At 40.3% G+C, this 16,709-nt stretch overlaps 1 protein-coding gene across 16 annotated transcripts in view; it reads left to right on the forward strand.

Annotated features, from left to right (window-relative positions):
* arhgap44a (Rho GTPase activating protein 44a) overlaps positions 1–16,709 on the forward strand; it is a 308,826-nt gene that overhangs the window by 268,179 nt on the left and 23,938 nt on the right. For 8 of the 16 annotated variants that reach the window (XM_043714506.1, XM_043714511.1, XM_043714512.1 and 5 more), the window contains 3 exons: positions 3,861–4,041; positions 6,004–6,054; positions 7,321–7,338. In XM_043714506.1, coding sequence (XP_043570441.1) covers positions 3,861–4,041; positions 6,004–6,054; positions 7,321–7,338 — 250 coding nt within the window. The remainder of the gene's footprint in view (positions 1–3,860; positions 4,042–6,003; positions 6,055–7,320; positions 7,339–16,709) is intronic. The other 8 variants (XM_043714513.1, XM_043714517.1, XM_043714502.1 and 5 more) reach the window with 2 other exon arrangements.

The following is a 16,709-nucleotide window of genomic DNA, read 5'->3' on the forward strand; positions in this document are numbered from 1 at the left end:
TAGGTAAGAAAATAATAGGTTTATCAGAGCAAAAACAAAAACACAGTTACAAAAACACAGTTAAGAGTTTGTGAGTCCATTCAGTAGGGTAGAAACTGTTTCGAAACCGGCTGGTACGTGTGTTCAGGCTTCTGTACCTTCTCCCCAATGGTAGCGGTTGTAGAAAAACTTTGCCAGGGTGGGATGGATCTTTGAGAATGCTGGCTTCCTTTCCTTGACAGCGGGCCTGGTAGATGGATTCTATAGATAGGAGGTTAGCCTTTGTGATTGTCCGGGCCAAGTTCCCCACTCTCTGTAACCATCTCCGATCTTGAATGGTACAGTTGCCATACCAGGTCGTGATACATCCAGACAGAATGCTCTCAAGGGTATTTGCCGTCATGCCAAATTTCTTCAGCTGCCTGAGGAAGAAGAGACATTGTTGGGCCCTTGTAACCGGTGCTCCACATGAAGAGTCCAAGAAAGCTTGTTGTGGATGACCTCTCCCAGGAGTTTGACACTGTCCATTCATTCCACCTCTGTGCTGTCAATGTGTAGGGGGGGCATGAGTAACATCCCGCCAAAAGTCAATAATGTGTTCCTTGGCTTTGCTGGCATTGAGAGCTAGGTTGTTCTCAGTGCACCATTTTTCCAGGTCTTCCACCTCCTGTCTGTAGTCTGTTTTGTCACCATCTGAGATTCAACCGACTATGGTGGTGCCATCAGCGAACTTGTAAATGGCATTAGTCTGGTATTTGGTGAGGCAGTCATGGGTATACAGTGTGTATAGTAGGAGGCTGAGTATGCATCCCTGGTGGGGGCTCCAGTGTTGAGTGTTAGGGAAGATGAAATATTGTCCCCAATCTTCACTAATTGTGGCCTGTGGGTCAGGAAACTGAGGATCCCATTGCAGAGAGTGGGGCTTAGTCCGAGATGACTAAGTTTAGTAATCAGTCTCAAAAGGATAATAGTGTTGAAGGTGAACTGTCATCAATGAGTAGGATTCTTACGTAGCTTTTGTTGGTGTCAAGATGTTCTAGGGAGGAGTGAAGGGTAAGTGATATGGCATCTGACATGGATCTGTTGGTCCGATAGGCAAATTGGAGTGGGTCAAGATTAGTGAGGAGGCTGGAGTTGATTAATGCCATGACCAGCCTTTCAAAGTACTTCATGACCACCGAAGTTAGGATCATTCATTGAGACATGCTGCATGAGCCTTCTTAGGCACAGGGATGATGTTGGCTCTCTTGAAACAGGCAGGGACAGTGGCCTGCTACAGGGAGAGGTTGAAGATGTCCGAAAAGACCTCTGTCAGTTGATCTGCGCATGCTCTGAGTGCACGGCCTGGTACTCCAACGATCTCATAGCTTTCCTTGGATTCACACGAAGGAAAGCTGATCTGACCTCTGATGCAGTGACTGTTGGGATAGGTTTGTCGGGACTTGTCGGAATAGGTGTTACTTCTCCGCCAAAATTCTGCTCAAAGGGAGCATAGAAGGTGTTGAGACGATCTAAGAGGGATGAGGGTGAGAGGAAGAGAGTTCCAAAGACTCATGACCTTGAATAAGAAAAAAATTCTCATTTCTGTCTGAAAAGGGCAACCCTTTTTGTTTTAATAGTGACTCCATTGTTCTAGCTAAGGGGTTTGGTTAGTTTAGTTGGCTGGACGGCTGGTTTGTAAAGCAGAATGATACCAACAATGTGGGTTCAATGTCTGCTTAGGCTACCACAAAGGACTGCTCTTCTCAATCTCACCCTTCACCTCAGGTTATACTCGCTCTCTCTCTCTCTCTCCCTCTCTCCCCCTCTCTCTCTCTCTCTCTAATGAGTGTCCGAGTGTCTAGTAGGACTTTTAGTTCGAGATTCTTCCACAAAAGGAAATATCCTCTCTATATCCAGCCTGATAAGACCACCTAGGACCATCTTGGCTTCCACCAAGTCACCTCGTACTCTTCTAAACTCCAGCAGATACAAGTCTAGCCTCTCCAACCCTTCTTCATAAGACAAGACATTCATCCCAGGTATTAATCTAATAACCCTTCTCTGAACTGCCTCCAGTACATTTACATCCTTCCTTACGTAAGAGACCAATACTGTACACTATACTCCTGGTATGGTTTTACTATTGCCCATATTACTGAAGTATGACCTCCCCACTTTTGAATTCATTTCCATTTGCAATGTCAAGTAACATTCTATTAGCTTTCCAAATCACTTGTTGTACCTGCATATTAAGTTTTGCAATTTATGAACTAGGATGTCCAGCTCCAGGTAGTAAAGATGGGGTCATTGAATATTTTTAAGTCAGAGGCAGTTAGACTCTTGTTAGCCAAGGGAATCAATGTTCTTTGGGGTAGATGTAAATGTGGGATTTAAAGCATAAGCAGATCAGACATGATCATATTGAATGGTGGAGTAGACTTAAGGAGCCACAGGTCTACACTGCTCATATTTTGTATGTATCCCTCAGTATTTCAGAACTGTACAATCTCTCACCATTTACATATCGTTCCTAATACTCACAAATTGAACGACTTTGTATTTTTACATATTCCAGATTTACATTTTCCAGATCTATGCCCACTCAGTTTACCTAGTCATATCCTACTGGAGGTTCCTTATGTCCTTTCCTACCTATCTTTCAAAATAAAAGTTAGCAATCACCATCAGTCTCTCCGAGCCATTTATAAAAGTTATAGAAGGTCCTGAGCCTGGCACTACTCCTGTGGCACACCACTCATTGTATCTTATCAACCCAAAAAAAGTGCATTTGTGCCTTCTGTCTGTTAGCTAGTCAATCTTCTACTTATGCTCATATGCTACCTCCTACACTGTGAGTTCTTACTTTTCAGAATAACCTTTAACACGGCACCTTCTCAAATGCCTTCTGTAAATCTAAGTACAGGACAACCACTGATTCCCCATTATCCAGATCACATATTACTTACTCAAATAATTCTAATAAATTGGTTAAACATGATTTACCTTTCACAAAGCATGCTGACTTTTCCTAATTACCTTGAACCTTCCAAGTGTCCTGCTATAATGTCTTTAATAATAGCTTCTATCATCTTGTCTTGAACCAACTAACCTGTAGTTTCCTAATTTCTATATCCCACACATTTTGAATAAAGGAGTTACATTCACTATTTATCAATCTAATGGAACTTTTCCAAATCTTGGAAAATTAAAATCAATACCTAAAGTGTCCCACTAGCCACTTCTTTTAAGACCATTGGATGTATTTATGAAAGCAGGAAACTATTAGCCCACAGTTCCAATGATTCACTCAGTACTACTTCCCTGTGATTGTAATTTTCCCGCGTTTCTCCCTGCCTTCCATTTCTAGAATAACTGCTATTTTTGGAAAATTCTGGGGACTATGTAAACGAATGTTATTGTAAATGATTGGTTATATTAAATTGTTCCAACTCAAGCAAGACTGCAGAAGTTAACAAGTAATAACAAATAAAACAGCATCTTTGCCAGCACTGCCAACATCCCAAGAATTACACAAACAAGATTTATTTTTAAAAGTGATGATGTAAAGCAAGGACCAGTGATTAGGTTGTATAAAGCTTGTAAGAACATTGTGAGAAGGGAGATCAAGAGGTAATAAACTTCACGGTTTTGAGGGTGAGTCTTGCTTTCAGCAAAGTGGGGATTCGGGAAAAGGAACACTGTACATGGTGAAAGTATGTTTGACGAGGGAACATCACTACTTTTTTGCAGGAACCAGAGAGGCAAGTCTATTTGAGGAAATGGGGACAATGATGTAAATGGGAGACAATAAAAGATGCTGTGACTTGGAGTGGAAGAAAATTTGTAGATATTGGATTACTGCAGTAATGGACTGTGAGCTGTATTTCTTTTAAAAACAGATATTGAATTTAATGTCACTGGCAGTTATGGCAGCCCGGTCCACACCAACCATAATGCAAACTATAACTCCATGCCATCTCCAGACATCGATCATTCTGACCGCAAGCAGCACGACCAAGGCAGGCGACCACTCAGCGTTGCAACTGACAACATGATGCTGGAGTTTTACAAAAAGGATGGGTAGGTACTAGTTATTGTCCTGCTTTCATCAGTGCTCTGTACAGAGCAATTTTGTTTCATATGAATAAAACCGCATGCTAAAGAAGAGAGAAACTGGAGTGAAACGATATACATGGGGACGGTGTACAAATCTACCTTATAACAATATTTTGAATTGAGATTAATGTAAATATATTTCAGGGATAGTGACTTCTTATTTTAATTTGTTGGAAAATAATTAAAATTTGCATGAATATAATTTATTTTTATCTACATTCTCAGCACAATATTCAAGAGGACTTGTTTTTAAAAACTTTAAATTCTCTGCCTGAATGGCCCGAATGTCAATGTAAATATCACTTTAGCCTCTGTTAAAAGTATCAGTGTCACACAGTTTTTGCATTGTTGCAGATTCAAAAGTGTAGGTTTTACTATGTCAGGCATCTGCACCAATCTGAGTGTGTGTATTTCATACCAGTTAGAAACACGTGTGATGGGGTATGTGTGGATTCAATTGTGTATTTCCTGGATAATTGATGGGAGAGGTTAACTGTGGTAACAGGATGTGGTGATGGTATGTATGAAATAATTTTTACCTTTTGAGTGAGCAGGAAGAATGATTTTCCTGTGTTATCACTCATAGCATTAATAGGTAAAAGGTTCTATCTCACCACCAGCCATGCAGTTATATGGAATTATTCCCATCCGGCTACATAACCTTCAATGAATAAAGATCTAAGCTTGTGGATAGTTTGTAAATGAATCAGTTACTGTGTTTCTTTGGTCCATAATTTTTTATGGCATTTCAACTGCAGTGCAAAGCCTTCATAAGGATGTAATCCTCCATCAGAGTGTCACCAAGTTTCAGTACATTCAAAAGACAGTTTGCTGATGCTTATTACTGTGGAAAAATGTATTTACAAAGTATTTAGAATGGGCTTGAGTGAACCTTGCAGTGAATGGAACTGAACAAGCTATTGAAAATTTAGGCCATGGGTCTGCCCAAGGGGAATGGGGAGGTTATAAATTAACCAGTTTGTCAAAGTAAAACTTTGATGTTCCATTTTATGCTACATCAGTCCAGTTTGGTTCACTTGGGGTTAGCTCATCAACAATTCTTATGAATGTTGAATATTGACACATGTCCTGCCATTAAGTAGCATTGTGGGTGTCTGTATCTTATGCCTGTGGCGTGGATGTAAAATGGTTCTCCAGTTGGCTCGGTGGCTTTAATCAGTAAGTCACTGAGCCAGATACACCAGGAAATTTGCCAGGGTTAATTCCTGGTCTCCACCGGGGCAACAATAGGGGGCACTCAGATGCTCCTAGCTTTGTGTGTGGGGGTGACAGGGGAATTATTCAAAGGTTTGTAGTCCTGTACGTGTGCATATCTAAGTGTGTGTGTGTGTGTGTGTGTGTGTGTAGTCCCTTACTATGGACCTAATTGGGTTTGTTTCTGCTGGGTCTCCTCACCTGAATAGCCTACGAAGGATCACATATGAGTTATGGACACTGGGCAATTGCTAGAGGTTGTCTGATCCCAGTGGAACCATTTCCCATTAGAACTGTACTTTCTATGAGGAGAAGGGAAAAGCACAACTGGTGAAAGAAAATGGTGTGCTTTGTATATTCTCACTTTCTTGCCTCAGTATTTTGTTGTAAGTGTTTACTGTACCAGTTATCCACATTTTATAACTTGTACTGCGTACATACACTAAGGCTTCTGTGTGCTAATGTGGGTAACTCCGTGATGCTCCTTATTGTGTTGTGGTGTGTATTGTTCAGGCATTTCATACCAGCTTCTCCTTAATTTTCTTCATCTTTCTTTTACCTTTTGCCCATCTGGGAATGCTGCAGTTGTGTCGCTGCCTCATTCTTGCTGTCACATTTTTGTTCCCATTCGTGTTAACTGAATACTTTTAGCTGTAAATTCATGTCAGTTGAGTACTCTTGCCCAGACTACACATTTTACCATGTTTACAGCCCAAATTACATGAGATCACGTTCTGCATCTTGTCCAACATGGCTACTGCGGTAAGCAATTTTTTGACTTTCCACCAAAGTACAGCACGTTAAAATGATCAGTGTAAAATGAGCTTTTAGTATTTTGTAAATCTTTTCATTCCAGTGAATTATGTGCCATAGTTTGAGTTTTGCTGTTTGTACATAGTGAATTTGTCATCCTTGCATATTTAGATATCTCCGGTTAGACTTTAGAGGTTGCCATGAAGCTTATTAAATGTATCTAAAGGAATAATAGCTTTTGTTCGATATGTGTCTTAGTATATTTACTCCAATTGAGCATGTAACAAGTGGTAAAAATGCTAAAGATGTTTTTGAATTTGCATTGTTGGTGTATTTTTTCAGTTTAAAATGTCTTTAGTTATTGACGGACTGTGGGTATGAAAGAAAAACTGACAATATTCTGTGCACCATAATTTTATCTTACTTGTAACTTTGAATGTCACGTCACCTCAGTTTTTTGCATCTGAGTCAGTCCTGGGTTAAAGTCCCACTCCAGGGCTTACACATATAACCTAGAGTAACACTTCACTGTAATACTGGGAGAGCTACCTTTGACAGATGACACTAAACTGAATCTCTGCTTGATCTTATGACATTCAAAAATTAGGGAATTTTCCTAGTATCCTCCTCAGCATTTCTTCCTTCAGTGGCCACCAGAAGTAGATTAGCCACTGATTATGGAATCTTGCTGTGCACCACAACAGTGACTGCACTGCTATACTAGGTAATCGGCCCATTCTGAGAAAGTAATAAAGTAATACATAATGAATTCAAGTCCTTTCCCTATTTGTGATGTCCCTTTTATAAATTGCTTTCCAGATCCTTCCCTGTGCTTCTCAATAGGATAGTGGAAAAGTCAGCTTGCCGGCACGTTTGTGCGACTTTGCTCCTGACCCAGGCTGTTTGAGCCCATGGCACTCCCTGTCAGAACACTGACTGCTGCAGCATGACATCATCCCTCTGGTTGCTGCATAACACGCTATTATAAACTTCTCGTTAATTGTCCAGCCATCAGGAACCAGTAATGGAAGTTTACTGTACAGCAAGTAGCCTTGATCTAAGTATGTGTTTTGTGACTCTCACTACTTGGTACAAGTATTACAGGCACTTCAGTGTGAACTTCTGTTAAAAGTTCCTGCTGCATCAATATTTTCATTGTCAAACTCACTTGTTTTACTTAACAGGAATCGGCTACCTTTGCAAAAACTGCTGTTTGATTCATTTAATCCTTTATGTTATGTTCTAAATAGTATTGTTTTGTTTCTGCTAATGCAGCCTTAGGAAAATCCAAAGGTACTGTATTCGATACATCTGTGTGACTGGTTGTTGATAATAACATGAGAGGAGGACACTGAGATAGGGAGCATCACACAAGTAATAAATACAAAATGTAGAAGTTACCATAATTCACATGTGAAAATAGGCATCCTTTTATACGTGCAAATTTGAGATGTTTGTAGATATATTTTAAGATTTGATATCATATCGAAAAGCTTGGAATAAGCTGGTAAATATTCCAAAACTAGGAGTGCACATTTACTGAAGTAAGTGGTTGGAAAATGGTTTGACCAAGGATTTCAGACCCACAATCATGTCTTAATGGTAGGCAGCTTTGAGGGTGTTTGTTTGGCATATCTGTAATGTGGATGAACACAGAATTTAAATGTTAGTGAGTTGGAGAGTTTTTAACCTGCTTCTACAGACTTTCAGCCTCCTTTCTATTCTGTATCTAATACAACTTGAATGTCTGTCATTCCATTACAAATTCTCTCCAGTGATTAGATCCTGTATTTCCCAGTGAGGAGAATGTGTTGTGTTGAGTTGTTCAGGGCTGTTCTGTGGCATCACCTGATTGGCAAATTAAGACTGGCAGTTCTTGTTAGCCTAGATGCCAGTCACTGCTCACCCCCTGCCTCGGGAAACAATGGGTGACTTGAATGTGATTGGAGCTTAAATAAAGGGACATGTGAAATCACATGGTGAAAACTGCACTGAGATTGTATGTTGTTTTGAGGGAGATAATTGTCTGAGTCTGAGTAACGGGAAGCTTATATATCACCATAATGCATCCGAAAATCACAGCAACATGTTCCCTCCAGCACAGACAATGGGAAGGTTTCTAGGAACCAGCATTCCCTCAAACTTTCTTCCTCAAACTTGCACAGGCCTCTGAAGCCACTTCTGGAACCAATACCGATGATTGTATGCAGAACCTTCACACAGCTTAGAGGGAACATGACTTGGCACCTCACCAAGTTGGAAAGCAGCCCCACCGAGAAATAGAAATAGAGTTCTGCAGTCATTCTGGGAGTGTTGTAAAGTACATTACATCTGTATAAAATACAGCAGAGGACTCGGGGATGTTTGGGTGCACTTGTCCCATGGCGCCTGCAATTGCAGTTATACCAATCTCTTCAGCTAGTCATACACCTCTGCTATTTACCACAATCATGCAAATCTCTCCTGTAGTTGTTATCTGAGCTCAACCTTTAGTGAGTTATAGTTGTTGTTTATGATTTGGAGCAATGCAGGATGCATGCTGCATTAAATATGCATGGCAGATGCAGTACAATGTGGATAAATGTGAGGTTATCCACATATCCACAGCAAAAACAGGAAGGTATATTATTATTTGAATGGCTGTAAATTGAGAGTGGGGAATGTTTAATGAGACCTGGGTGGCCTTGTGCACCAGTCGCTGAAAGTAAGCACACAGGCACAGCAGGCAGTAAAGGAGGAAAACTGTATGTTGGCCTTTATAAGGAAATTTCAGTACAGGGACAAGCATGTCTTGCAGCAATTATACAGGGCATTGGTGAGGCCACACCTGGAATGTGTGCAGTTTTGGTCTCCTTATCTGAGGAAGGGTGTTCTTGCTATAGAGGGAGTGCAGCAAAGATTCACCAAATTGATTCCTGGGATGGTAGGTCTGACCTTTGAGGAGAAGTTAAGTCAGTTGGATTGTAGTTATTGGAGTTTAGAAGAATTAGGAGGGATCTCATAAAAACCTATAAAATTCTAACAGGGCTGGACAGGTTAGAAGCAGAAAAGATGTTCCCAATGGTGGAGGAGTCCAGAACCAAGGGTCATAGTTTAAGGATAAGGAGTAAACCTTTTAGGACTAAGACATTTCTTCACCAGAGCCTGTGGGATCAATTACCACAGATGTTGGTTGAAGCCAAAACATTATGTTTTCAAGAAGGATATAGCTCCTGTGGCTAAAGGGATATAGTGGGAGGGTGGGATTAAGGTGTTGAGCTTGATCAGCCATGATCATATTGAATGATAGAGTAGGCTCAAGGGTCAAATCAACCAATCAACCAAACCGCCCCGTGGCCTAACATTTCAACTCCCCCTCCCACTCTGCCGAGGACATGGAGGTCCTGGGCCTCCTCCACCGCCGCTCCCTCACCACCAGACGCATGGAAGAAGAACACCTCATCTTCCGCCTCGGAACACTTCAACCCCAGGGCATCACCACCCCCACCCTCCTCTAGCTTATCTCTCCACGCTTCAGGCTCTCTGCCTTTATTCCTGATGAAGGGCTTTTGCCCGAAACGTCGATTTTGCCTGTCCTCGGATGCTGCCTGAATTGCTGTGCTCTTCCAGCACCACTGATCCAGAATCAAGGGTCAAATGGCCTACTCCTGTTCCTGTCTTCGATGTTTCTATGTTAGTATGGTTGGGTAGGCAGAGATAACCCCATGTTAAAATTGAAATAAGTTGCTTAAGCTCTGATCATAAAACTGACTTTGTGGCATGGTTCAATGCACTTGGAAATAGTTTAATTACCCTGTAGACAGTCCCTGACTTAATGTGGAACAGGTTATATAAATTCACAGCTCACAGCCCTATTTGTGCTTTCCTGTCTGTTTCTTTTCCCCTTTCCTCTCCTTCCATGAATTTGTGTATTTCTTGTTCATGTATAGCTACACAGTCACCTAGCTTTGTCAGTCACTTATCCCCAATCTGTACTCTCCATACATAAACCTACATAATGAATATCAACACACTGGTGAGGCTGACATGAAGTTAGATCCTATCCTGTTCCAGCACTTGCTCATAGACTTTCAGTCGGGAATACTGGATATGGATCAGGAGCAGGAACATAAGCTGATCCGACCTCCTCCTTCAGTTCGGGACACTGGTCAGCTACAGGAAGCCGATACTGCCCTGACTAACTTATCACATACTGATTGGTTTTATTGTAGTTCTGTTGTGACATTGACATTGGTTTGAACTCTCCTTGTTTTCACCTTGAAAGTCATTTATTGAATGCAAAGATATGAGAGAACAGAGATCTTTTTGGCCTAATCAAGATAGCAAATTCTCATCAAATATACAGAAATATTCTTATGCATTTGGCAATGGCTGCTCTGATAGATTTGTGCCAACAGTGGTGAATTGTACCTGTTATTTTGAATGAGAGAGGAGAATTAGAAACCAAACAATTTGCTGATTACGAGACAATTAAACATGATTCTGAGTTGCTGTATTTAAGGGGAGAGGCAGTTGCTGATCCCCTTAATACTCTGAAAAGGTTCTGAACTTTTATCTATCAAAATATTGAAATATTGCGTGTAATTCTGGTCTCCTTCCTATCGGAAAGATGTTGTGAAACTTGAAAGGGTTCAGAAAAGATTTACAAGGATGTTGCCAGGGTTGGAGGATTTTTCCCTGGAGCGTCGGAGGCTGAGGGGTGACCTTATAGTGGTTTATATAAATAGACAAAGTCTTTTCCTTGGGATCGGAGAGTCCAGAACTAGAGGGCATAGGTTTAGGGTGAGAAGGGAAAAATATATAAGAGATCTAAGGGGCAACTTTTTCACATAGGGTGGTATGCTGCCTGGTACGTGTATGGAATGAGCTGCCAGAGGAAGTGGTGGAGGCTGGTACAATTGCAACATTAAAGAGGCATCTGGATGGGTATATGAATAGGAAGGGTTTGGAGGGATATGGCCGGGTGCTGGCAGGTGGGACTAGATTAGGTTGGAATATCTGGTCGGCATAGACGGGTTGGAAGGTTCTGTTTCCATGCTGTTTCTGTACATCTCTATGACTATAAAATCCACACTTTATTTGATCTCAGGTTATTTATTGTTTTCCAATTTGCACACACTCCTCCCTGATCCTCTCGTTTACTTGGATTTAAACTGCTAAAATTGACCCTGAATCTCTTGTGCCACGTATTCTATTAAGATGAGGAGCTACAACATAATACTTTAGGTTGATGTTTTAGTTTCCCAATTTCCACTGAAATTATCTTTGATTTTTGGTGATTTATACCTGTCTTTGTGAGAACCATTTCTCAGAAGATCTTTTCAAAAATTAAAGCTACAAATGCAATACTGGGCTTATTGTTGCCTGGTAAAGAAGAACAATGAGTTCAGTTGTGATGTGTCTCGCCTTCTAAATTAAGGACTTTGAGAAGAATTTCATGTTGTGGGGGTTGAATTTTTTGCTTTGGGCACAATGAACTTGTAACGTGTTTGAAATTGTTGCAATAGGTTGTCGCTCAAATTTTGTTAAAATTAATTTGGATAATCAAATAGGACAATTGGGCAGCTTATTACAACCTTGCTGTAACCTTTGTATAGAGTCTTGGTGAGTCTGCACCTTCAGTATTGTGTGTAGTTTGGCCTCTTACCTAATGAACACAGAAGAGATACAGCAACGGGTAAACTCAATGAATTCTTGGATGGAGGAATTTTCTTATTAGGAGAACTTGAATAGACTGAGTCTATATTCTCTTGCGTTTAGAAGAAAGAGAGATGTTCTCATTGAAGCATACAATATTCTCACTGGGTTTGACAGGGCAGTTACTGGAAGAGTATTTCCTGACAGGTTGAGCCTAGAGCTCTACACGGTCTCAGAATAAGAGGTAGAACATTTAGGACTTAGATGAGGAGTAATTATTAACTCAGAGCGTGGTGAATCTTTGGATCTGTTTGCCCACAAGGCTGTAGAGGGTCAATCATTGAGTACATTCAAGACAGAGATTAATAGACTTCTTAGATATTGAAGATATCAGGAATACTGCAGGAAAATGGCATTGAGGTAGAAATCAGCCACAATCCAGTAGATGTCGTCGGCTGAAAGAGCTGAATGCCTCCTGGCCCTGTTTCCTATGTTCTTTTGTAACTCAATTGTTTTATTTCATTCTATGATGATGTATTCCTTGATATATTTAACTTTGGTAAACTGGTATTTATTCAAACAGCTGGGAAAGAATACAACACCTAATATGAGCATTTTTAACAAGAGTTAACTGTGGGTTAAGATTTAAGGTTAATGAAAATGAATTGAGAAAGATTTATTCTTCAGTATTTAATAGTTTCATTGATATATGTTAGGTTTTTTTACTGAGCAAATTAATATAATTGATATGAAAAACCTTTTACAAGATGCTTACAAGTGCCTGTGCGTCTAAGAAAGTGAGAGCTTTTCTAAACCAATACAATAGGCAGATTCTCACAGTTTTGACTGGCGAAGTGGCCATTGTTTGTGGATGGGCTTCAATAAGTGTGAACTACAGCCTGCAGTAGCATAAAGGATGGTCTAGAGCAGAAAAAATATTGGATTTGGGCGTAAGTCAAGTTACAATTAAAATTCCCTGATGTTTAGAGTTAGGTCAACCAACTGCAGTGGAACCTGGGCAAAAACCAATGGAAATTTACAAAATCTCAATCACATTACATTCAGGCCCTGAACTGTAATATCCAAGGGATTTGTTTATCCAATTTACTCCCACAGCATTCAAAAAAATCTGGAATGTAGACAGGAAATAAACACACCTCTGACAAAGTGGGAATGGGTTTCCTACTATTCTTTGCACACAGAAATGAGCTACAGATAATTTACATAAAATATACCAAAATATAAAATTAACAATATATTAGGAGTTTATAAATCAGGGAGATGGAGTGCCCTTAGGCAGTTGATTGATTTAGGATGAGACTTCCACCCTTACCTGGGAACCTTAGAGAGCTGCTGTATACACACACACACACACTTTTCCTTGCCTGCCACCTTTGAAAACTGCCAGACTGGACACTTGGCATGAGTCCATCCTTTTGCTGGGTTGCCAACAGCAGGATAAAGCCGTTCGTTATGTTATCTGTGGTTTAATTGTACAGCCCAGGTAAGATGCAAAATATGGGCAAATTGGAACAGAATTTATGGAGAAAACACATTCACAGTGAAGTCAGTAGCCAAATAGAATGAAAGCTAGCCCCCTCCAAACCTTCCCCCCACCCATAATTGGTTGAAAACTGCAAAGCCAAAGCTATATTTGTTTACAGCGTAGCTGCTGTTAGATAATGTTATATTTTTGAAGTTAGCAACTATTCCAGTTGTAAGTAGAGTCTGTAAGTTGTATGTCTCAGTTCAGTTTATTAGATATATAGATGTTATCCAACAAAACCAGGCAATTGGCTCAGTAATTTTAGTCCTTTGGATTACATTCCTCTGTGACAGCCTGGAATACCCATCTCATGTATAAGTCTGCAGTGTCCAAGTACTTGCTAATTACTCTTATTATTCCTGCAAAAAGAGAAATATAATAATCCATGAATGTGAGAAGTGGATAAAAGAACAGCATTTATGGCATGTTTCTGAGGGATAGGCAAGGTCTCTGTGGGTTAGTTTATTAAAACACATTGTACCAGATATCAGCTGTTATCTATGTATTAGCTTGTAGACTCACAGCAGAGTAACTGTCCAACAAAGTCTCATCATTTTATACACACAGCATTTGGCCTCCTTAAAGGTGAACTCTGTAAAGGCAAGGTACATATGGAAGAAACCCTTCCTTTTCAAAAGAAGGCTAAACATTTATCATAATAAATGAGTCTCCATAGCATACCAATAATTTGCTGATAGAGTCGGTTCTGCTGTAATACGATAGTTCCGTTCTCATGCAATCCTGAGTTATAATAAAATCATGTATTGGCAGCACTATTCAAACAAATGGGGCCAGAATCACATTATAACTAATACATGCTTTCAAAGTTCACGCTTTAGAGTGTCCCTCATTTATCAATTGTGTTACAGTGAATTTTTTACATTAACAAAACGCACATTATAGCAGAACGACCTGTATATCCAAATCTCACAATGGTGACTGTGTCCAAAGGCACTGTTCGTTTGTACAGTCATTGCTGATGTTGCTCCTTATTCCTGTTGGTGCTGTCATTTTTTTTATTTTATGGATTGCAGTTGCTGTCCCACAATTTGCTTATTCTGATGTACTGCAGCCAAGTTTTGTTCCAGATTAGTCACTAATTGATCTCATTCCTGGAGTTGTTTTGATAGTTCATATTTTCTTGGCATTTACTAAGTTCCTTAAGACTTCCAACTCATGTTCAAGCTTCTAGTTTTACGTTCTGGATTCTTATCATTCTTACAAAGTTTTTGCCCTGTGTTAGTCCAGTATAGTTTCTCCTTCAAATCCTGCTGAACAACTCCTCAGCCTCTCCAAATTTGTAGGGTTTTTAAAATGTTCTTTAAAGCACAGGCTTCTTCCTCATGCTCTTCAATGGACCTTTGTTTCTTTTTTACATCCTTGAGTTCTTGCACCAGAGCATCATTGACAGCATTTACCTCTGAAAGAATTGTCTCATTAGTGATTTGCAGCTCCTTGTCCATTTTGGCCTTCCACCAGTTTTTGCAGATCTATCATTTTCTCAAGCAGTCCTTTGAGCTCAAGCCAATATTTCTGTGACCGCTCTAGCTAAGCCTGTGCTGTTTTGCATGTGAGTTGTTCAAGATCTTGCTGTAAGCTTCCAATCATTTCATTGATCTGATGATACAGAGCCTGTAGTTCATATTGCTCCCTTTCTTTATCTTTCATCTTTTCATTCATCTCTGTAATATAAACTGAGATATTATCTAAAGACTGCATATGAGATGGTATTCTCAAGTTTGGATTTATCCAGAGCTAAGAATTCAGCCTTTGATTCTTGACTTTCAATTTTCTCTGCTCAACAGAGAGATGATTCTTTTGCCCCACCCAGTCTTTCATATGCAGTCCTGTCACTGTTTTTAAAACAGCCTGTTGCTGTTTCTGTTGTGTCTCTGGTACTTTACTGATTCCATGGAATGTGACTGGTGCAAGTTCATGGCATGCTACTTTATTTGCAATTGCTGGTCCATCAGTGTCCAAGATGGACAACATTTGAGGTATTTTTCAATTTCAAAAAACACTTTATTCATAAAAATGATCTTTATAAATACACATTAGTCACAAACACAGTTTGGTTCTGTAATAGTAACATGTCAGGGAAACAAACAAACATTGGAGTTTGACTCTATCCAGACAACATTTGAGATGCCCAGGTGGATTGATTGTACTTGTACTCCAGCACCATCAATCCTGCCTATGGAATTGGTGAACTCTTCATATGCTGAAACCTTTACAGTCGTAGGTTCCGTCGTGGCTCTCCATGTCTGTAGGAACATGTCTTTTAGAATTCACAGGAGCAGTATATTGGCAGTTATTCCATGTCAATATTAGCCACTGATGAATAGTCAACAATTTTCTGAGGATTGCTAATTTGCATTTTGCAAACACTTCAGACAGTATGATTACATCAATGTTTACCATGAAACTGCCTCCTGGCCTCAATTCTTACATGGTCAAATCCTGGTTTATTGATCATGACATGTAAACACCACTAATTTTTCACCACTGCCACCATTTGATATGGTTTAAAATCAGTCACTCAGGCATTGATAAGCTCCATGGATTTGCCCATTTAAAACCGTAAAATACATTATAAATTATGAAGCAGCCATTGCAGCAAATTTAACTGATTTGTGTGTGTGCAGCTTGAAGGGCCACAGCAGATTGAAGCTGATGACCTCGTGATATTACCACTGGACTGTTAATCCAGACACCCAGGTAATGTTCTGGGAACCCAGGTTTGAATCCTGTTGTGGCTGATGGAGGAAACTGAATTTAATAAAAATGTAGAATTAAGAATATAATGATGACCATAAATCCATTTCGATTGACATCTCACTGATGTCCTTTAGGGAAGGAAACTGCCAAACCTGCCTGGTCTGGCAAACATGTGACTCCAGATCCATAGCAATGTGGTTGACTCTTGACTGCTCTCAGCAATAAATGCTAACCTAGCCAGTGAGGCCCATATTCTAATGGGCTGAGAAGTGGCAGATGGAGTTTAATTCAGATAAATGCGAGGTGCTGCATTTTGGGAAAGCAAATCTTAGCAGGACTTAGACACTTAATGGTAAGGTCTTAGGGAGTGTTGCTGAACAAAAAGACCTTGGAGTGCAGGTTTATAGCTCCTTGAAAGTGGAGTCGCAGGTAGATAGGATAGTGAAGAAGGAGCTATAGGGAGAGGCTGAACAGGCTGGGGCTGTTTTCCCTGGAGCGTTGGAGGCTGAGGGGTGACCTCATAGAGGTTTACAAAATTATGAGGGGCATGGATAGGGTAAATAGACAAAGTCTTTTCCCTGGGGTGGGGGGAGTCCAGAACTAGAGGGCATAGGTTTAGGGTGAGAGGGGAAAGATATAAAAGAGACCTACGGGGCAACTTTTTCCACACTGAGGGTGGTACGTGTATGGAATGCGCTGCCAGAGGAAGTGTTGGAGGCTGGTTACACTTGCAACATTTAAGAGGCATTTGGATGGGTATATG

The sequence above is a fragment of the Chiloscyllium plagiosum genome, chromosome 24, assembly GCF_004010195.1.
Source record: "Chiloscyllium plagiosum isolate BGI_BamShark_2017 chromosome 24, ASM401019v2, whole genome shotgun sequence".
Classification (NCBI taxonomy): Eukaryota; Metazoa; Chordata; class Chondrichthyes; order Orectolobiformes; family Hemiscylliidae; genus Chiloscyllium; species Chiloscyllium plagiosum.